Consider the following 22,715-nt stretch of genomic DNA (forward strand, 5'->3'; position numbering starts at 1 on the left):
CACCACCGTGCACGTGCCCGACGCGGTGCGTGCGTGCGGGGGCGCGCACGGGGGGCTGTGCTCTGTGCTGCTCTCTGTGTTGTGCTCTCTGACCCCAGTGGCAGCACCGTCTCACTGCACTCCCTGCTCCACAGCAAGCTGTTCTCTCTCTCTCTCTCTCTCCACCTTTCTTTATACCTCTCTCTATCACTACTCTCCGCCTGCGTGCGTGTGTGCGTGTGTGGTTTCCACATGCAGCCAGCCGAGGAGGTCCCCTAGGGTCGAAGGTTCTGCCCTACCCGCCCAGACTGCAACCTCCCCCCCGCCGGAGGACTGACTGCTGCCTGCCTGGAGAGAAAATCTGCATTTCTGCCGCACGGATCTGCGTTTTTTGTGTGTGTGACAGCCATAGACTAGAGGGCGACCCCGAGACACTTCTTCACTTATCGGCCAAAAAAAAAAAGGAAACCAAGGTAGCTATTTCACCTTTTTCTCTTTCTCTCTTCGCTTTGCTGTGGAAATCGTAGTACGCATGAAAGGGAGAGGAGGAGGTGGGGAAACACCATGACACAAAGCCGCAGGTTCAGATCAGAGGTGCCTTGTCATTTACGAGGAAGAGAGCAAGAGGTTCTCTGACACTGTGACCGCCCTTTGGTGGGGGTTTTTATGGCATCGGCGACCGAGCGACCTGTCGGGGAATCGGATCTCGCCTTGGAGAGTTCAGGGTTTCTCGATCTCAGACCTTTTTTTGGTAGATGATTGAAAACAGCAGTGTTAGGAGCAAAGCGACATGCATACATACATACAGCAGTAATGAAGGGTCAATTACTCTGTCTCCCTCTCGATCTCCACCTCTGGTCGTCTGCTTTGCCTTTTCCCCCACCGAGTCGTGCATTTATAAGAAGTTATGTTGTGGTGTCTCTGTTTGAATGAAAGGGCTACAATGTGCAGCGCAAAAAATAAGAACAAAAAAAATAAGCTCTACGCGAAGCTAAAGCGTGCATAATCAAATGCATGCATGGCCAGGGAAGGTTTTTTTTAGCAGGCTAAAGCTACAGCTAGTTGCTGCTACTATGCCACAAGGTAAAGCGCGCAGTCGCATGCATGCAGACCGCACAAGAAAGAAAGAAAGAAAGAAAAGAGAGAGAGAGAAAAACATGTTTGCGCATAAATTGGTTTTACAGTTTGTGGGGCTCTGTTTTTTATTTATTTTATTCAATAGATGTTTAGACCAATGTGAGCATTGTCCAAAGTACACGAGACAAGTTCACGTTTACAGTGACCCAGGACAAATGAAAGTGCACACGGAATTTGGCAAAGGCCTGTTCATATTTTATTATTTAGAATAATGTATCTTTCTCACAGTAGACTTACTTAGACTACAGTAGCCTATACATAACTGATTGCGGCCAATAGGTTTAATTGGAGCTGCACTCTACTTGGATACATTGTTGCAGCCTATTGAACAAACGCCAGGGCACTCCGATTAATCATATCCTTGAACTCCCAGAGCAGCAGCCGCCGCTGCTGCTGCTGCTGTGATTTCTGTAGAAATGACGGGACTTTATTTAGTTTCGTTTTTTTTTCCTCCAGCTTGTGTCGTTGTCAGTGAGAGACAGCGTTGTGGAGGTGTAGTACAGTGGTTCTTTCTCAACCTTTTCAGGCTGCGACCCCAAAATAATCACATTTTAAATGGGGACCCCCACCCTGATAAGCACTAAGATTTGAGGCATTACATTTTGTATAACATGGTTCTATTGTGAAAATAGCAGATCTACATTCTCACAACGCCTCGCGTTGCGAGCATGTAGATGTGCTATTTTCACAATTTCTGCCTCTAATATTTGACAATTTGGCCAATGTTTAATTTGTCATTTTAGAGGTATTAAAAAGTCACTTTAGAAATGTGCAGATACCCTCTATATACACTTAAACTTTATGTTGGTTTGTTTACTGTTGAGAGAGAAAACAATGTTGCACATTCAGTTAATCATCTGGGGACCCCCCAAAATAATTTGGGGACCCCCCTGGGGGTCCCAACCCACAGGTTGAGAGCCACTGGTGTAGTATATAAAGACTGCAGAGCTGCAGGTGGGATGTCAAAGACAAGAGGGTGGTGGTAATTCACCATCAATCAGGAAGGTCAGACAAGCAGGAAGATACGAGTTGAGGGAGATACCACACACACACACACACACACACACACACACACACACACACACACACACACACACACACACACACACACACACACACACACACACACTCACACCACAACCCCGTTGAATGGAGCTTTAAAGGATATAGAATACGACACTCGTCAGGTAGTAGTTTTATTCTCATTTCTGTGGATAGATTTATTGATGTATCTTCATGAATAGGTCAGATTAGTCTTGTCTAACTGTAGAGAATCTCTACTGGAGATACTGGACCATATCCAGGGGAGGTTAATCGATTAATGTAATTTTTTTTATAGGCCTGGCTGCAGCAGGCTGTTTGAAGAAATAAAACAAATTCTTAGGCTAAAAGTCGATCACTTATGTACAAGTTGTAGGATTGCTACTTTTACTGGAATGGATTAGGTAATTATTGAGTTTCAATGTCAGACTAAATTTGAAAATATCATACACGTTGTATTTATTCTATTGCATACTTTCTATAGACTATTCAGGAGCATGTGAAATTGTAAAGATTCATTTTTACTTCATGACATAGATTCATTGATTCATTTTTACTTCATGACATTTGATCAGCTTGATGTCAAAGTTTATTTATAGCAATGCCACACCTAAAAATGAATATGCACTGCAGACCTTTTAGTCAAGTGCTTTTTGAAGGTGTCAAGTTCTAACTCAACAATTTAAAAGTTTCGCTGTGTGTGAACCTCAACAACACAGACATTTAAAGCTAAATTTATAATGATTTCATTTAAATGGATACTTTTTTAAATTGTGTGCAAGATTATCTGAGTGTTTTTGAATTGACATACTGTTAGAGTAATAGATTATTGAACATTTTGCTGCTTGTGTAAATCAAATAGAAATAACATTAAAATTGCTTTTTCAAAATCAAGTAACTTCACATACTGTAATGAATCATGTTATAAAACTGTCATTTGATCACATTTGTGAATTTGGTTACCGAATAAAAAAATACATTAATTAATCAGCCCCTGCAAATCTCAGTGTTACTGTTGCTCTAGTCTAGATTCTAACACAAGCATGTTATTTAGCTTGAGTTTCAAATACTAATAAAAAAATAAATAAGGATTCATTCATGAAAACTGAGGCAAAAAATGGATTAAAATTCCAGCTTTATGTAAAAACATGCAATGTTTCCTTTTATTATCTTTTTTAAAACAGAAATTGAATGCATGTTTCTTTTCTTTTTTTTTTCAGATTGCGGCGTTTGAGCGCGGGTTGTTGTGGCACTGTTTTGGCCCTTTGGGGTCATCATCGCTGTCTTGAGATTCAACCACCTCCCTCCCCCGTGCCGCTGGGTTCTACGGGGCGGTTTTGAAGGATGAACGCGACACGGCTCGCTACTGAATCCTGGTGAAAGGGAAATCTCTCATGTCCAAACGGCGGGAGCATCATGGCTCATGGCAAAGTGACCATCACGGTGGACGAGTACAGCTCCAACCCCACGCAGGCATTCACGCACTACAACATCAACCAGAGCCGCTTCCAACCTCCTCACGTCCACATGTAAGTTTATTTGACTGACACACACACGCACGCACGCACGCACACACACACACACACACACACACTAGGGATGGGACGATATGAACATTTCATATCGCAATTATTGTGACAAAATAAATCGCGATTTCTTTTTTTTTTTTCGCGATAATCAAAATCCATTATCCTGGGGGTGGAACATTAGCCAAAAAATAGCAGATCTACAAACAAAGCGACACGTTGTGAGCTTGTAGATCTGCTATTTTTTGGCAAAGTCATTTGATAGAGAGTGAAAAAATTACATTTTACCAATTCTAGAGGGTTTAAGTGGTACCAGATATGCAGCTCGGCAAATAAAAGGTGAATTGATCCCAGTGCATGACGGAGGACGATATCACAATAAATTAAATCTCCAGTGTTTGTTTTTTATCACGATAAACAATATTATCGCTTATGGTCCCATCCCTAACACACACACACACACACACACACACACACACACACACACACACACACACACACACACATTCGGAAACAGACTCACATTGTCATACACATTTCTGTACAGGTCCACACACACACGCATACACCTAACCAAACCATTGCCTCTTTCCTTGTTTGTTACACACTGGGCAAATAGACAACGATTCTCATTGGTTGTGCCATGTTGTCAGTGCAGTGCACGAGCATTCTGTCTGCATCAAGCTGCTGCTTTCCTCATTTATTCATCAGCTCCACTTCTTTAGCGTTGCTCTTGTCTGATGTGGTTATGCTCTCCCTTTCATTAGTGGGCCAGAGAGGGTGACCGGACCGGAGAGGGCCGGTGGTCACCAGAACTCTGCTCATTTTATTTGTGAGCGATATACTGTATATCAACGTGATGCAGATGCATCGTCCCATAGGGCTGTCTCAATTATTACATAATCGTCTAATCGCGATTATTTGACATAATCATGAATATTTTTCATAATCGTCATAATCGTTTCCATGTTGAAAGATGTTCCTAGATTTTTTTAAAGTAAAAAATAGTGGAAATAGCAGATCTACAAGCTCACGTTGTGAGCTTGTAGATCGGCTATTTCCACTATCAATGTTCTTTTTTAAGTATAAAGTTGTCAAATATGTCAGTAATTTCTTTGTATATTTAGGTTATGTGTCATATCTACCATATGCAACTTCAAAGCCTAAAAGCCAAACAGAAATGTAATTATCAACGACAAAAACACAATTAAATCGCTAATCGCCAATTATTTGAATGACAATTAATCGTCATGTAAAATGTCATATTGTGACAGCCCTATCGTCCCATCCCTAGCACACACACCCTGAGTCACCAGATTCTACCTTTATATCACTACTACAGTATATCAGTATATTCTTATTTTTTGTGTTTTTGTACCTGGTCCTGTTTTTCATATTTTTCTCTTTATGCTAAAATATGTCCTTGTGAGGTAATACGTGGCGAGCCATATGCCTTCTGTGTAAGCTTGCATGGTTTATAAATTAATCTTAAACCTCGAATTGGTAACAAGTGTGTTTGCACACAGTAGGAATTTATCTGATCGGTTTCCCTCGGCACACACAACATATACATCTAGTAACTAAGTATACATTTTGTTTGTATGCAATGTGCATCAGTCTATGTCATGCTTATCTATTTACTTGACCATTTGAAACCCATAGTGTCTCTATTCCCGGAGCGAACATTCAGCTAAAATAGCAGATCTACAAGCTCACCATCCGTCGCAATGTGATGCATTGTGAGATTGTAGAATTTCAGCAAAGATATTTCATGTGTTTCATGTAGAGAGAAACATTAGGGGGTCTAATATAGTGGTTAACGTGTTGTATTGAAGGGCCTACTTTTCAGTTAACACAGGCTCTGATGCAGTCAATAAGAAAAAGCCTTAAATATTATCATTATGGAGTCTGACCTCACAGATAAACAAAGCAGGTTGCTGTCTTCAAATTTAGAATTAGAATCACTTCTTTGGGCTGGTAAGTTTGGTTATATAAGGCACCTTTATTGCTCACAAGAATCCTTACATAGGCTGCAACAAAAGAATGATAGAATGAAATTAAAATTGATATAATTCAATTGGTATGAAATGAAATTGGAGTATAGGTGCTTGCACACTGCTGCGTTTTTCGGGCCGAATATCGGAGTGAATTTCGGAGCGTGTGAATAAAAAAATCAACCTCACGTTATGTCAGTCACGTTTGCACACTGCCGCCCGTTTCGCACACCACTCGGTCCCTTGCTCTCTCTATCTCTCTCTCTCTCCTTGCCCTGAAAAACGCATTTCGCAACGAAAAACGCAGCAGTGTGCAACCAGCTTAAGGTGGTGAGATGGCATTTAGGGAGCGGAGTCTCTCTTCTATATATTACTACTCAGGGACGTGCAGAGAATGTTAGAGAGGCAGGGGCTGATATTCTAAAAGGGCCTTTTGGTGAAAATATTTAAAATAGCAGACCTCCAAACTCACGTGTCGCAGTGCGAGCTTGGAGGTCGGCTATTTTCAGTACTTGATACCTCACTAAACTAAGCATTAAAAAAGGCAATATTGGAGACGTGGCATAACGGCATGGATTTCTACACAGCGAGGGCAATTCTTTCAACATAAGATGATGCATTTAGATCAGGAGAGTTTGGACAAGGCAATTCTCTTGAATGCTGCCTTCAGGTATGGCATGGAAATAGGGCATTTGGCATTTCTTTCAATATAGTAAAAACTGCATTCATTGTCTGGAAAGTGGCGCTTTTTTACAGACGGATAAAAGGGCAGAGGCTCAAGCCCCCTTTCATGTGTGCACGTGCCTGTTAACTACTCGAGCGCTGTTTTGTGTTTTGGGAAAGGTTTCTAATCATTTTATGTTTTTTTGTAAGTTGGCTTTGCACCTCTGCTTCCTTGGCAACAATGCCTTGTGCATGAGTCCCTCATGGCTTCACAAATGAAAGCAGTGAAAGTGGTTGTTGACCTGTTGTGTGTGTTTACAATGGTCCATCATGTTGTGCTGTAAACAAGGCCAAATCCTTTAATGCCTCCTTTAGTGAATCCAACATGACTGGATTGGGTTCAGTTCAGAAGCAATGCACACTGTAGCCCAGATGAATTGTGAGTTAGACTTAGGGCTGTCACGATCTGTCGTTGACAATTCCATTTCTATTTGGCTTTTAGGACTTTGAAGTTGCACATGGCAGATATGACACATAACCCTAAATATACAAATAAATGACAAATTTTACAACTTTATACTTTAAAAAGAACATTGATAGTGGAATTAGCCGATCTACAAGCTCACAACGCGCGTAGATCGGCTAGTTCCACTATTTCTGAAAATGTTTGCGATTGAGCTCATCGTTATTGTACTAGAATGCACGCACTGTGACGTGTGTGTGTGTGTGTGTGTGTGTGTGTGTGTGTGTGTGTGTGTGTGTGTGTGTGTGTGTGTGTGTGTGTGTGTGTGTGTGTGTGTGTGTGTGTGTGTGTGTGTGTGTGTGTGTGTGTGTGTGTGTGTGTGTGTGTGTGTGTGTGTAAAAATCCTCTCTGTGACAGACAAATGCTTTTGATTACAGTTCATCAGCTTGGCAGGACGCTGGTGTGAAAATATGAATATTTCCACATAGTTCAGATTCTGAACAGATACTTTTTTATATATATATATTTACAATAAACGTTGCTGGCTCAGCTGAGCCAATTGGGACGCACATTGTGTTACGATGAATGTGAACGATTATTTTAGTGAAATATTTGTCGCTTTCCAAAAATATAGTAACAAACTAGCACAAAACCCCTTGAGTAATTATTACAGCCCATGCAGCTTCACCACACATCAGTATTCTTCCATCTTAGTTTTGGTAATGTTTAGATGTGAGGCCCTTGGGGTGGTGGGATGTGTTGAGGCAGCGGGCCTCTCACTGAATATGTGTTTGGATAAATACATTAGGCTGTTTCCTGGTCTCCACAGAGCCCTCTGTGTTTGAGTCATTCATTCTTAAACTTAGAGTGGAAACCCCAGTATCACACACACACACGCGCGCGCACACACACACACACACACACACACACACACACACACACACACACACACACACACACACACACACACACTCTCCTATCAAACCACACATGCACACACAAGGCTCCCATCGACCCCTCCCCCCACACGGCGTGTGCCTGTGTAGAATATGTACTCTGTTCTGGGAAAAGAAAGACCTTGTTTAGATGTGAGAGATAATGATCCGACTTTTAGCCTGGCCTTCTTTCTCGCTGCATCCACATCATTTACTCTAAACTAAAGGTGGGTGGTGTTTCTCTCCAACCAGAAGAAAGAAGGAAACGACAGAAGTGCACGAGGAGGGCTGTAACAGGTCAGGGGTCTTCAACGCTTTCAGGCCAAGGACCCCTTAGTTGAGAGAGAGAGATGAAGCAGGGACCCCCAAAACCTTTTCATAGATTCCATATAGTTTCATTGTTTGACAGCATGATCGATCATCAGTGTATTTTGGTTTCATGTCAATTTATGTTTTCAGATATTTAACCACTTGAATCGTCAATAATTAATAAGCTTTACCTTTCTCTCTGTACTTAGTCTGCTCTTTTCCTCCCTCTACACCAAACCTCTTTGCCGAAAATAGCCGATCTACAAGCTCACAACGCCTCGCAGCGCTTGTAGATCTGCTATGTTTGGCTAAAGTTCTCAGAATATTGGACACTAAGGTGGTTGATATAAAAAAAGGAGTAATAAAGTTTCTATCGATTTGGAGGACCCCCTGTAGTAACTCTGAGGACCCCCTAGGGGTCCTGGACCCCCTGTTGAAGACCCCTGCTGTAAGGGGGTTGCTGCCCGTCCCTTTGAAACGCTATCCCTGCTAATGTCCCCCCCCCCCCCCCCCCCCCCCCCGACGTGGTGTGCCGGGCCGGCGATGTCTCCTCAGACGGAATATTTATATTTCTATGATGGAGTACAGCAGTGGCTTTTGTGTAGCACGGAAGGTTTCCCTTTTCTGACCCACATAATACACATGCACGTCGTATATACACACGCTTACAGGGGGGGGTTAGCGCACACACGCCATCAGCGGCAATTACATGCTAATGCTTTGGAACGCGACCTTGAAGTCAAAGTGAACATTCTTAGGGGGCATGAGACCCTGTCTCTGTGACAGACGTGCGTGCACACACACGGTTCAGCTCAGTTGGTTTTTAGTTTATTTTTTCTGGGACTTTGTTTTTCTTTTTCTCCCTTTTCTTTCTATTTTTCTTTTTTTGGTGTGTGTGTGTGTGTGTGTGTGTGTGTTTGGGGGGGGTGGTGGTGGGGGTGTCCCGGTCTCATGAAACGAAAAGGCTCGGGCAACTCGGAACATATGCTTGGAGTTGGGACGGTTAATCGCATCGCATCCAATTTGACCCAGGAACACTGGCCAGAATGCTGGGGGAAGTTTGACGGGAGGACGGACGAAGACACTTTCTGACTGACTGCCTGCCTGACTGAGAGGCTGGTGGTGGACAGGCACAGGGGTGTCGCACAAAATTCTGGGTCCTGGGTAGTGGGTACAAGGATTCACTGCAGGCCCCCCATGAATGTTCTTCATTCTGATAAAAAAGCTCACTTGTAGATCTGCTATTTTTGAAAAATCTCTCTCTCTCTCTCTCTCTCTCTCTCTCTCTCTCTCTCTCTCTCTCTCTCTCTCTGTATACTGTATATATATATATATATATATATATATATATATATATATATATATATATATATATATATACCAGTAAGACTCCCTAATCGGGAGATAAGCGACGTAAGCGACCGTTGGTCGCTTATCTCCACAAATAGGCCAAAAGTTTGTTTTACCAATTATCAAGACATACGGGCAGTTGACAGTTTGCCATGGTTACTCATTGAAGTTGAATCTCCATATATGGAGATAACCTACGCATCACACTAAGTCTGACCTCACCAGCCCATATTTGGGCATGAGCAACTTATGTCTCCATATATGGAGATATGATGACATCACACAGTCCTCAGCCGATGATGTGGCGTGATGTCATACAATACACAAACGAGCCCTACAGTATAAAGGGGCAATTCTTGCCAGGAAAGAAGCATTTCTTCGACTCAGACCTTATCGCCAGGGTTGGCTTATAGCAGCTGTCGGTAGGACCATATATGGATTCTGTTAGTGTGGATCTCCTAACAGGGCATCATCTGGGATACAATCCCTTTTATGCCCATATATGGAGATCCCTAACAGAATCCCTTTCATGCCCATATATGGAGATCCCTAACAGAATCCCTTTTATGCCCATATATGTAGATCCTAACAGCATCCCTTTTATGCCCATATATGGAGATCACTAACAGCTAACAGAATCCCTTTTATTCCCATATATGGAGATCCCTAACAGAATCCCTTTTATGCCCATATATGGAGATCCCTAACAGAATCCCTTTTATGCCCATATATGGAGATCCCTAACAGAATCCCTTTTATGCCCATATATGGAGATCCCTAACAGAATCCCTTTTATGCCCATATATGGAGATCCCTAACAGAATCCCTTGTATGCCCATATATGGAGATCCCTAACAGAATCCCTTTTATGCCCATATATGGAGATCCCTAACAGAATCCCTTTTATGCCCATATATTATGGAGAAATCCCTGCTCTGAGTATCTGACATCAGTGTGATGTCACCTGTTTATGCCCATATATGGAGATCCCTGCTCTGCGTATCTGGTTGCTATGGTAAACAGTTGGTTGCTAGGGTAAAAAAACATGGTTGCTATGGTAAACAGTTGGTTGCTAGGGTAAACAGTTGGTTGCTAGGGTAAAACCATGGTTGCTAAGGTGGTTGCTAACGTACACTAACAGACCAGCAACAACAGACTGTTGCCACAGCAACGTACACAAAGGTTTGTGTACACATGTGGTGTGATGTCATACTGATGCGGAGATATGAGCAGGGCAAAGGTGTGACGTGTGACGTGTGACGGACGGACGGCCGGTGGAGGTTTTCATAGTAAACTGCTCCCTGACGGTTTCTATGTCAGTGGTTCTCAAACCTTTTCATGTGAAGGACCCCCAAAATGATATGTATTTGGCCACGGGCCCCCATCTCAAAATATTCAGTTCCAGGGACCTCCCCAGAAGCAAGTTACAAATGTTTGCTTAAAAATACATATATTCCAAAATTTGCACACATTTTCACAACTTTTCAAAAATAGCAGATCTACAAGCTCGCAGCGCGGCACTCGGTGCCGTGCTGTGAGCTTGTAGATCTGCTATTTTTCAATAGCTAAACCTCCACCTTGGGCCCTAGTAACTCAGTCCCACTTTCCCCCCATTGTGACGCCCCTGGACAGACTGGCAGACAGAAACAGACGGACAGGGAGGGGGGCACACGACCTGGAGGTCTGGAGGTGCAGGGCTTAGGGTGGAACTTGGCTTTCCGCCAAACTCCCGAGTCTCGCTCTTTCCCTCCTCTCTCCCTCTCATTTACCCCCTCGCACTTTTTCATCTCGGCTTCAAATGAAAAGACCCTTCACACGTCTACCTGCAAGCACATGCATTCCGGCAATTTCTCTAACACAGGGGTCTTCAACAGGGGGTCCGCGACCCCTAGGGGCTCCTCAAGAGTTACTACAGGGCATCCTCCAAATCTTTGTGTGATAGAAACTTTTTCTATCGTCCATATGCTGAGAATTTTGGCCAAAAATAGCCGATCTACAAGGCGTTGTGAGCTTGGAGATCGGCTATTTTCGGGCAAAGAGTTTTGGTGTAGAGGGGAAAGAGAGCAGACTAAGTACAGAGTGAAAGGTCAAGTTTATTATGTATTGTCGGTTCAAGTGGTTATGTGAAAACAAATTGAAATGAATCCAAAATACACTGCTGTCAAACAATGAAACTATATGGAATCTATGAACAGTTTGTGGGGGTCCCTGCTTCATCTCTCTCAAAACTAAGGGGTCCTCGGCCTGAAAACGTTGAAGACCCCTGCTGTAGCATATCTGCCCGTGATCATCGTGTGACAAAAACGCAAGTCCCCAGGGAACATGTGGCCGTCCAAAACATGTTAATTTCCTCTGAAGTCGCTCAACAATTGTTTAAATAATGGACTCAATACAACTTTTTGTTGCATGGTGGTATGCATAATTAAGTACAGCAGTGTGTTGATTTAATTGTATGGAAGTGGAGACTCTTGGCATAGTTGCTTCATCGTTCTCGCTGCATCCTCCATATTTGTCTAAAGTCCCCTACCAGATGCTCTGTTAATTATTCCCACCCTCTGAATAATTGAAGAGACTGTACAGTAAGTGTGAATCATTTTATGACATCAGTGCTGCCGCCGCACACGCACACACACACACACACACACACACACACACACACACACACACACACACACACACACACACACACACACACACACACACACACACACACACACACACACACACGTGGAGAAAAGGCATTGAACTGACATGATTTCTATCCCCCCCACACGTTCATTTCAAAATGGCTGCCAGAGTTAAAACATCGTCTAGTACGGTACTTCTCAACCTTTTCAGGTCGCGACCCCCAAAATAATCATATTTGAACTGGGGACCCCCCCCCCCCAACCTGGCGAGCACTTAGAGTTGTAAGACTTTGAGGCATTACATTACAGTTTGTATCGCTCCATCGCTCCATGGCGCACTTGATTAGAAAATAATAATCCAAAAATAGCGTCTCATTGACTTTTGATTTCGAATACTAGTACAGCAGTACAGTTACAAAAGCTATGCTAAAATGATAGCACAAATATGTTTTATACATGTTGGAGATTTTTTGAACAGATACATCTGCGTATTTTATGATGTTAGGATTAGTCATGTGACGGTTTGATTTTTTTTAACCGGTTCGATATTTAATTAAAAATCGAATCGGTAATACCGGGTTTGACCGCAGACTTTTGGTCCCGAGTTAGCCATAAATTATAACTCTTGTATATACTGTACAATACATACATCTATATGGATTGCAGTGTAGTTTGGCCAATAAAGGTTATTTGACCATGTTCACCCCAACGTTAATCGTCGCTATTGTTGTAAAGACGCGATGAAGACCTGTGTGGCATCTAAAACGTTTTGCAATGTCCACATCTGTAAACAATCAGCGTTAGCGTGTTTATCCAGTTGTGATTGAATGAAGAGGACAGGGGGAGAGGACAGTGAGTAGAGGCTGCCGCAGCAGCACTAAACTTCGAGCAGTGAAACTGCGCTTCACTCAGACTCACTCAGTATACAAGCATAATAAATATTATACAGAATTAATTTAGTGCTGTCGGAAAATACATGTGATGACGCCAGCATACGTTTACATTTGTAAGCTATATTTTAATTGGATACTTTTGTTTTTTTTCCCAACTCTGTTTAGTCGTTATTCATAAACTGAACCGGTATAATCAAGTAAACCGGCAATGCCTCGCAGCACAAGGCGTTGTGAGCTTGTGGATCGGCTATTTTCGGCAAAGAGGTTTGGTGTAGATGGGGGAAAAAGAGCAGACTAAGTACAGAGTGAAAGGTCAAGTTTATTAGGTAATGACGGCTCAAGTGGTTAAATATCTGAAAACACAAATTGACATGATTCCAAAATACACTGATGATTTTGCTGAACAATTAAACTATATGGAATATATGAAAAGGTTGTGGGGGTCCTTGGCCTGAAAATGTTGAAGACCCCTGCTCTACCCCCTCCGTCCCTTTCCAACATGGTATCTGCCGGAGCTTCTAGCTCCACGTGAAAAAAAAAATGAAAAAAAAAGCATTCCCATTTTGTGGGCTTTTTGTTCCTGTGGAACCGTTGCTTCCAGCCCGCCTGAATGGAGGGCTTTTGAAACAGGAGAACTCTTGATTAAGTTCCCGTGCCAACTCCTGGCCTGCCGCTGAAGCGTTGGCGGGGTCAGTGGGGGGGTTAAGTGACAGTTGACATTGGGCAGGTCTGTTGTTTCTTAGATTGAAGTCCTTTTGATGTCCTTGAGACTCTGACCCCCCCTGCCCCCCTCCCCCGGAGCCTGGCACCGGAGGGCCTATCTCCTGATGACATCACTTCCACTGTTATGAAAAGAAAATGGAGCACCTGCACCTTTTCATGCGGCGCGTTAATACCACTCAGGGCTTTCAGTTGTGGCTCCATGCTCAACCAGAGGGAGTTGTCATTAGCAATGCTAATGGCGCTCTTCTGGGAACATTTACTATTACGTTTGTTTGAGATTAACTACATGGTGCCGTTGACATGTCAGCTCATCAAACTTACTGTAAATACAGTAAAGTTGTTTAGCCTTACCTTGCCGTCTGGTCTGACCATTGTGCATCGGTAATGTCCGCGATTTGTTTACAACGCAAGTGAAGTTCCTCCATAGAAATGCATTGATCTTGCAATAAAGAGGCTTCATTTACTCGAAAAAATACATTTTGATCCCAAGGCTGGCATGTTTCATGCTAAAAATGCACTCGCATGGCGTCCGCCATGACACCCTCTCGTCAACACACTGCTCCGCAAAATCAGTGCAAATTTCCGCCCGGCCCTTCAAAATAAGAGCGGAGACATATGGGCCAGTTTGCAAAATTCATCCCTTCAAAGTAAGAGGCAGTATAAGTAATTTAACATATTTACAGATACCATGTTTTGCATATGGATGCCGATAATGTTTTTGTTTATAACATTACTTTTTTGTCTCCTTTGTACAGGTTGAATGCCTGTTTTTTTTGTTTTTTTACATTTCAGTTTTTCTGTGCACACATTCGAAAACAGTTCCAAAGAAGCAGTTTGTGAGATGGTTCCAACAGTATCATGGGCAAAGAATAAAATTAACACTACGGAGAAGGTTGTCTTGCACATTGGGCTCTTGACTTCATTGGCATCCCCAAATTCTTTCAAGTCCCCAATGTGAAACCAGTCGAGAACCTAGCCTCGCGTAGCCAGGCTTACTCATCTGTGAACAGAAAAGCCTGGTGACCATATGAGGCAGAGACAGTTCTAGGAGGTGGGGCTGAATTTTCCCGGAAGTGTCCCGGGAATGTAAACGGACCCGCACTGCATGACGTAACTTCCGTTAAACGCAGCACTTCCGCTAGAAACCTTGGAACCAAGCGGAAGTCATATTGTGCCCAGGGTGTCGAGAACCACTGTGCCGTTGGTTCCCCCGCTGCATGCGTTCAGGGTCTAGCGGTGCACCCAGGAGCCCCTGGATGTGGGGGCTTTAAGCATGTGCCCATCTCTGTTCTCTCTCTGCTCTCATCATCAGCAGCCTCATAGCCGGCAGGCCTGTCAGCAGCACAATTAAGGTCCGCGCGGTAATGAAAGGAACATTAGCAGAAGCAATTTATTTCTCAGCGCAGCGCCGGAAGGTTCCCTGGGTGCTGATATTCCATGCAAGCTTTTGTGTTGCCATACTGTGTCCATTATGGCAGCGGTACAGCTGGGGAGGGGCGAGGGACCAGGCACCCTGGGTTGAACACATGAGAGGGGGGAGGGGCAGCTATATTGCTGAACGCAGGGACGTGCAGAGGATGTTAGAGAGGCAGGGGCTGACATTTCTAAAAGGGCACTTTTGGTGAAAATACCGAAAATAGCAGACCTCCAAGCTCACAACGCGTCGCGCTGCGACGTGTTGTGAGCTTGGCGGTCGGCTATTTTCGGTGTTTGATACCACACTGAACTAAGCATGGATTTCTACATGGAGAGGGCAATTCTTATTCTTTCCACATAAGATGCTGCATTCAAGTTCAGGAGAGTTTGGACAAGGCAATTCTCTTGCTGCCTTCAGGTATGGTGTGGAAAGAGGGCATTTGCATTGCTTTCACCATAGTAAAAACTGCATTCATGGTCTGGAGAGGACACTTTTTTACAGACGGTTAAAAGGGCAGGGGCTGAAGCCCCCTTTGATGTCTATGTGTGCTCATGCCTGGCTGAACGTTTGGTCCGTCCATGTATTTATACAATTATACGTTCCCTTTTACTTTCTCTCTCTCTCCCTCTCCCTCCCTCTCTCGCTCTCTCTCTCTCTCTCTCTCTCTCTCTCTCTCTCTCTCTCTCTCTCTCTCTCTCTCCTGTTTAACCTCTATCAATCTACATCTCTGTTTCTCTTGTGTTTCTGTCTCTGCCTTCCTCTTCCACCGTTTGCTTGGCCTCTTCCTCTTTCATCTCCCCCCCGTTCTCTCGCTCCCTCTCTCGCCGTTATATTCCTGTGTTCATTTTGTTCCACTGAAGTTTATTGAATTAGCGCAGACAGCTGAAACGCACAAGATAAGAGTGCCGCTCTCTCTGCTCCTCTCTGAGAAATGATATTGTCTGTGTGTGTGTGTGTGCGTGCGCGCGTGTGTGTGTGTGTGTGCGTGTGTGTGTGTGTGTGTGTGTGTGTGTGTGTGTGTGTGCGCGTGTGTGTGTGCGTGTGTGTGTGCGCGTGCGTGTGCGTGCGTGCGTGTCAGAGGTAGAGGGGGATGGGAGCAATGCAGAGGTTATATTTAGAGGAAATGGAGACCAATGTGTTTTGATGTTTCTCCTGAAAGGCACAATAAAGGCAGTGCGTGCTCAACGGAGGAGTCGGAAAAAATATTTGCCTCTGGCGCTCCAGCGGGTGATTATCCTCGCTCTCTCCTGGCTTTTAGGTCGGCTGTGAACAACGCGCGACCTCCTTGGGTTTCAGTGCGCGGGCGATGCCGTTTGTGGTGAAGTTTCGGGGGAGGAAGTGATGAGGGAGAGGGAAAAAAGGTTCCTTTCACAGGATTTTCTTTTCCTTTTTCCTTTTTTTTGGGGGGGGGGGGGGGCGGGGGGGTCGGGCTTCACTGATTCCCCTCGTTGCATAGCGGTGCTGTGTGGCGCGTCACTACCGCATCCCCAATAGTGTCTGACCTGAAATATTCTGCTGCTCCAGCACACTGCGCTGTTTGTCCAGTCAACCACATCAATGCTCCGCTGTGTGCACGCTGCTATACAACAGTGGTTCTCAACCTTTTCGGGCCGCGACCCGCAAAATAATCATATTTGAACTGGGGAACCCCCTCCCTGACGAGCACTAAGAGTTGAGGAATTACATTTTGTATAACACGGTTCTATTGTGAAAATAGACAATCTATATGCTCACAACGTCTCGCAACGCGAGGCGTTGTGAGCATGTAGATCTGCTAATATGTATAATGAAAAATCCTAATATCTGCTAATATTTGACAGTTTGGCCAATTTATTTGTTGTTTTATAGGTATTAAAAAGTCCTTAAATTGTCACTTTAGAAATGTGCATATACCCTCTATACACCTAAACTTTATGTGTGTTTGTTTACCGTTGTCGAGTGAGAAAACAATGTTGCACAAAGTTAATCATCTGGGGACCCCCCAAAATAACTTGGGGACGCCCCTGGGGGTCCCGACCCACAGGTTGAGAACCACTGCTATACAACAGGCGCACAGTGTGCGTTCCATAACATATGTGAACAAGAGCTGAATATGAACTCTGTAAAACAAATATGTATATACATAAATTAAGTGAAGTATGAAGTGATGATAGTTAAATGTCATGGCTTACGGTTTGATGAAGTATTTGTAGCTGATATCAGTTTCCACCAGAAATGTCTTTCAACGTGGGGGCGAGCATCAACAAAGTGCACGCTTGAGCGGACCTACAAAGCGGGTCATAATTGTCCATGAATGACAGAGATACATGCATCAAGATTATTTCATTCCGGCTTCACTAGTAAATGTTGGCAGAAAAAACAAAAGCTATATATGCACTTAGTAAAGAGCTGAAGTAAAGTAATAAAGTACAAAATAATACATGACTTACGACTCATTCACATACAGAAAAGCCAAAATAATGGTCGGCTTGGTAATTCAATGTAATCTCTATGTAAACCAGCTTTTAGCATTTCTAAGCTGGAAAAAAAGCTCGGAAATGTTTAAAGCTGGTTTGCATAGAAATTACATTGAATTACCAAGCCAACCATTAGCTTGGCTTCTCTCAGTGTGAATGCAGCATCAATGTTATAGTAGCTACAGTATATTATTCTGCTAAAACGTCATCATAGGAGCAATGTTGAACTAGGTTACAAAATATTATATAAGTAGGCCCCAAATTACCTTATAAAATGTAATCCCTTATTAATCATACTAGAAGCTGGGCCGCCCTTCGGGCGGCCCAGCGTCTAGTCGGCGACCTGGCCAACTCGGGAACGATGTAAATAGGGAATGAATGCCCCGCCCTTTAATGCAAACCCCATTATACCTGTTGTCATAGGACCCGTTTTGACCATCTGTTTGCCTGTGTCCATTTATGCCCATATATGGAGATATCTGTATCTGTCTGTCTGTCGGCGTCCATTTTATGTCCATATATGGAGATCACTGCAGATATAGTTCTGGGTCCATTTTATGCCCATATGCCCATATATGGAGATATCTGTCTATTTGCGTCCATTTTATGCCCATATATGGAGATCTCTGTATCTGTCTGTCTGTGTCCCTTTATGCCCGTATATGGAGATATCTGTTTATCTGCGTCCATTTTATGCCCATATATGAGATCTCTGTCGCTTTTTGTTTGTTTCTTCTTTAAGCAGAATACACAGCCTGCTTAAATCTGCATCATTCAAGTCATCCTCCCAGTCCCACGCTTTGTCGCTTGTCTTATGTTTGTCTTTGTCTCTTTTATTTTCTTTTTTGGAGCGGACCCCATGAATGCCCCACCCTTTAATGCAAACCCCAATATACCTGTTGTCATAGGACCCGTTTTGACCATCTGTTAGCCTTTGTCCCCACCCTTTAATGCAAACCCCAATATACCTGTTGTCATAGGACCGTTTTGACCATCTGTTTGCCTTCTGTTAGCCTTTGTCCCCACCCTTTAATGCAAACCCCAATATACCTGTTGTCATAGGACCCGTTTTGACCATCTGTTTGCCATTGTCCCCTTATGCCCATATATGGAGATCTCTGCACACACAGTACCGGTTGCGGAAAACTCTGATATCAGACATCAGCTCCGCATTCGGGGATTCATTTTATGCCCATATCTGGAGAACGCGCGTGCCGGTGGGAAGAACGGTTCTCGAGATTCACATACATACATACACATTCACAGAGATTTTTTGTTGACTCCTGGCGTACGTGATGTCAGAGCCTTTTATGAAGTGATGTCACAATGAGTCAGCGATTGTGCCGATTTCCTCAGGAACAGCCTGATGTCAACAATCAGCTCCGCGTAAGGAGATTCCGAACGTTTCGCGCCGGTTTCGGAAAACCGCGAGTCGGGTCGGGTCGAGGCCTGGCACTGCACTCCTCGCGGCGGCGGGGAACGCGCGTGCCGAATCTGAAGCCGGTGGGACGAACGGTTCTCGAGATACGCGGATTACAAACAAACAGACAGAGATTTGTCGCATTTATAGATAGATTGCAACAATTTGATACAGAAATGAAGAAATTGAGTTACAAGCAACAGGGGCAGTGGAAGAAGAATGAGTTAAAAACAACAAGCATAACAGCAAGGTGAATTCTCAAATTGTACAGTATGAGGTAAAAAATACTTAAATTCCACTCCAACAGCTTAAACAATGGCTTCCTTTTTTGTGAAAGACATACAGTGGTCTCATAGAACACAATAACCATTATAGCTCCAAGTGGCAATTGGTGGTCCCAATCCCACTAGAAAGGGGTGCTCAGAGGAGGACAAATCTATGCCAGGAGGTACACCTCTACCTCCTTCCATTGTTGTGTGCCTGTAAAGACATTGTTTTGGTGTCGTGCGGAATGTGTGCGTAGTAGCCTGGGTGCTATTTCCGAACGTCAGTTGTGACGTAGGTGACGTCGTTGCTGATTGGATTTTGTTCCAACGAATCAGAGTAGGGTTAGGGTAGCTACTGTATGTCATCAGCCAGCCAATACACACTGGTGTAGCTATATAGCGTATTTTTCATTATACATTTTTGACACTCGTAAAATAAAAAAAATAAAAGCTCCACCAAAATGGTTTGGTAGGAATACGTGTTCGATCATGTTTAAGAAAATGCTAATTGTGGTTGCACTGGCGCTAGTTGTGGGTTTCATGATACCAATTATAACATTTTTTGGGTTGCTTGGCCTACTGGAAGTGTGCTTATGGAATGGTCCTACTGTACCTTTGTCTTGGCAGAGATGGTGAACTTACTGATCATAAGAAAGACCACAAAGACAAAACAAAGTTAAAGTCATACTATGTAGCTTTGGCAGGATCTATTTTAGACCTGGAGTCAGCTACATTTTTTAAATGAAGGGCCATGATTTTATTTTCTAGATAGGCATAGTGTGCCATGTCATTGTCAACATACATTTTAATGATACCCCATCAAACATTCAGACATATTTAGATTGTCAGGACATTGTTATAATGATCATTAGACTCAGAGCAATAACCCACCTATCTCCCCGATTCTCTCCCCGATTCCCTCCCCATGTCAAAGTTCAACATTTTAATGAATGTAGAATTATGCACAGGACGCCATTTGCTGCAAATTAGGTGACTAAGGGCGTGTTCACACCAGGGTCCTTTGGTCCGCTTAAAATGTTAATTGACCAAAACAATATTTGATGTTAAAATAAAATAAAATCCTGCCAGTGTTCCAGTGATCACTCTCCCCTGTGCCAATTTGGCACCCGTGCCTAAGGTTGCCTACCCCTGTTTTAGACAAACGATGTAATGATTTGATATTGCCAGAGGTGTCGCCAAAACATTGTCTTAAAATGAATGTTACACAATATGACTTTAAAGGAAATTGAATACTGTCGATGAGCATGCCATAGAATTTACTTTAAAAATCATAATCCCACGAAAGTTTTAAGCATGGCATGTCCTCCAGTTGATTACTGTGAATATTGTGAAGGTAAAAACACAAAAAGGTAAAAACACAAAAGAGTGGAAACGGGCTGTGCAAATCTTCCCCATATGTGTTTCTGTTCTCTGGGCCAACAGACAGGCGTCTGACAACGCTGTAAATGGCGCACAGACTCCAGTTGATTAGCAGCCTATCTTGCCCTTTGCCCCAAAAGGTTTCAGGCAGGAGGGGCAGGAGGGGCTCACTGTTAACGGGCTATTGACCAGAAATCATTAGCACAGAACTACTGCCCTGCAGGACTTGATTAACAATGAGAAGGCAGAGGGGTGGAGAACGGAGGGCTAATGGAGGAGTGGATGTGGTTATGGTGTTTAAGCCTGGGGTTCCCAAAAACTTTGTCGGGACCCATTTGTGGGTCGCTGACACATTTTTATGGGTCACTTAATTTTCTTACATTTAGTTTTCAATTATTATTTCAAAACATTTTCAAAAAACATTCCCAAAAAAGCATTTTTTTCATAAATCAAAAAAAATCAATAATTATTTTCAGTAAATGCATGAAGAAATAAAAGAAAAATCTAAGAAATTCCATGAATTCGAACACAAATGTTTTAGAAGTAGTGAAAACAGCCGATCTATAAGCTCACACGCCGCGTTGTGAGCTTGTAGATCGGCTGTTTTCACTAGTTTGGGTCCCGGGCAAACGTACTACTTTCTCTTTTGGGTCACAAGCTAAAAGGTTTGGGTACCACTGGTCTTATCTAAGCCACCTCGCTGGAGAGGAACCACTGGTCTAAGCCACCTCGCTGGAGAGGAACCACTGGTCTAAGCCAGCTCGCTGGAGAGGAACCACTGGTCTAAGCCACCTCGCTGTAGAGGGTTACTGCAGGTAGAAGAGATGGACAACCCTCCCTACACTGCCTCTGCTTGGCTCCACCTCTCTGGCTGTGATTGACGCGAGGAGCTCAATCTGTGCGGGTTGCGACCAAAAGTTGACGCCCCTCAGTCACTACGTCAGACCGAGGCTAGGCTTGCGATGCAGAAGGGAGGCGAAGGGAGACGACCTCTTGTGTCAAGCGCATCTCTGTAAACAGTACAGCAGTAGTAGCGGGCGACGCATACATGCACAAAATAAACACTTCTTTGGTATTTTATGAAAACTAGCCCTTACCCGTTCAAAGATATGAGCTCCGAAATGATGTGCAGTGTGTGGGTTATGGGATGTGCACTGTGCACACAGTATATGAGGGATGGAAAGTAACTTTAACTGATGCTTGCATGATAATATGTAGGAGCATCAATGTAAGAAATACTCGTTTCGTTTAATGGCTACAGAGATACTGTGTTGTATTGTTTTACGATTTTAATACCATTGTTTTGCATTGTGTTCTACGAATTTTCTTCTTTTTCTGCATAGTACTGTGATTTGTCTGTCATGCTATGTTATAAGTTAAAAAAAGCTTTTTTGAGGTAGGCCTATTCTTTTAGTTGACCGTGTAGGCTGCAGTGAAGTGTAGGCTACTGTCACGAAACTGTAAGGGCTAAAGGGGCGTCAACTTTGGTCGCAACCCGCACGGATTGCGCTCCTCACGTGATTGACACTGCCAGTGTTCCAGACAAGTGGGCTGCTCAGAGGTGGTTGACCCCATTAATCCCTGCTGGCCTCAGAGAGGGAGTTGCAGCTGCACCCTATGTATCAACAGTAATATCACATCTAAATAAAATCACCCAGAACTTCTATGATGGACTTTGTATAGAAGTGCTGGATGGACTAAATATATTCTTACTTTTATCTTGAAATGCACTAACCACCAGGTGAAAGGTATAATGCCTCGCTATACGGTATATTGAAATGGATATAATTGACTAAATAAATGTAACAATTTCTTTACAGAAAGTATTCTGGTGCTATGCAGGAAATCCTTGATTTTATTCCAAATCTGGATCTGCATTCCATGTCAATTAACCTTTTTTCATCTTCATCAAATAATAGTTGTTTTTTTTTGGTTAATTGGTATTCTAGTTTCTTGTTTAAGCCTTTTTTATTGACTATCACAAGCTCTGGCTGGAGCGTCTACTAAATGTCTAAATTGTAAATTGCATAGCTGTAGCACAATTATAGGATTTACCATTCAGTATTGTGTAGGGCTGGAATGAATCTAACCTGTAGCACAGATAATTGAAAAGCATTCGGAGACAGGTTTTGCTAC

The 22,715-nt window shown here is 43.3% G+C and overlaps 1 protein-coding gene across 1 annotated transcript in view; it reads left to right on the forward strand.

Moving 5' to 3' along the window:
* The first annotated feature begins 269 nt into the window (after window positions 1-269).
* mpped2a (metallophosphoesterase domain containing 2a) overlaps window positions 270-22,715 on the forward strand; it is a 95,326-nt gene continuing 72,880 nt past the window's right edge. Inside the window, exons 1-2 of the mRNA XM_080729737.1 lie at window positions 270-452; window positions 3,378-3,686. Coding sequence (XP_080585863.1) covers window positions 3,574-3,686 — 113 coding nt within the window. The 5' untranslated portion in view covers window positions 270-452; window positions 3,378-3,573. The remainder of the gene's footprint in view (window positions 453-3,377; window positions 3,687-22,715) is intronic.

Source organism: Nannobrachium achirus (assembly GCF_963921795.1).
Source record: "Nannobrachium achirus genome assembly, chromosome: 7".
Lineage (NCBI taxonomy): Eukaryota > Metazoa > Chordata > Actinopteri > Myctophiformes > Myctophidae > Nannobrachium > Nannobrachium achirus.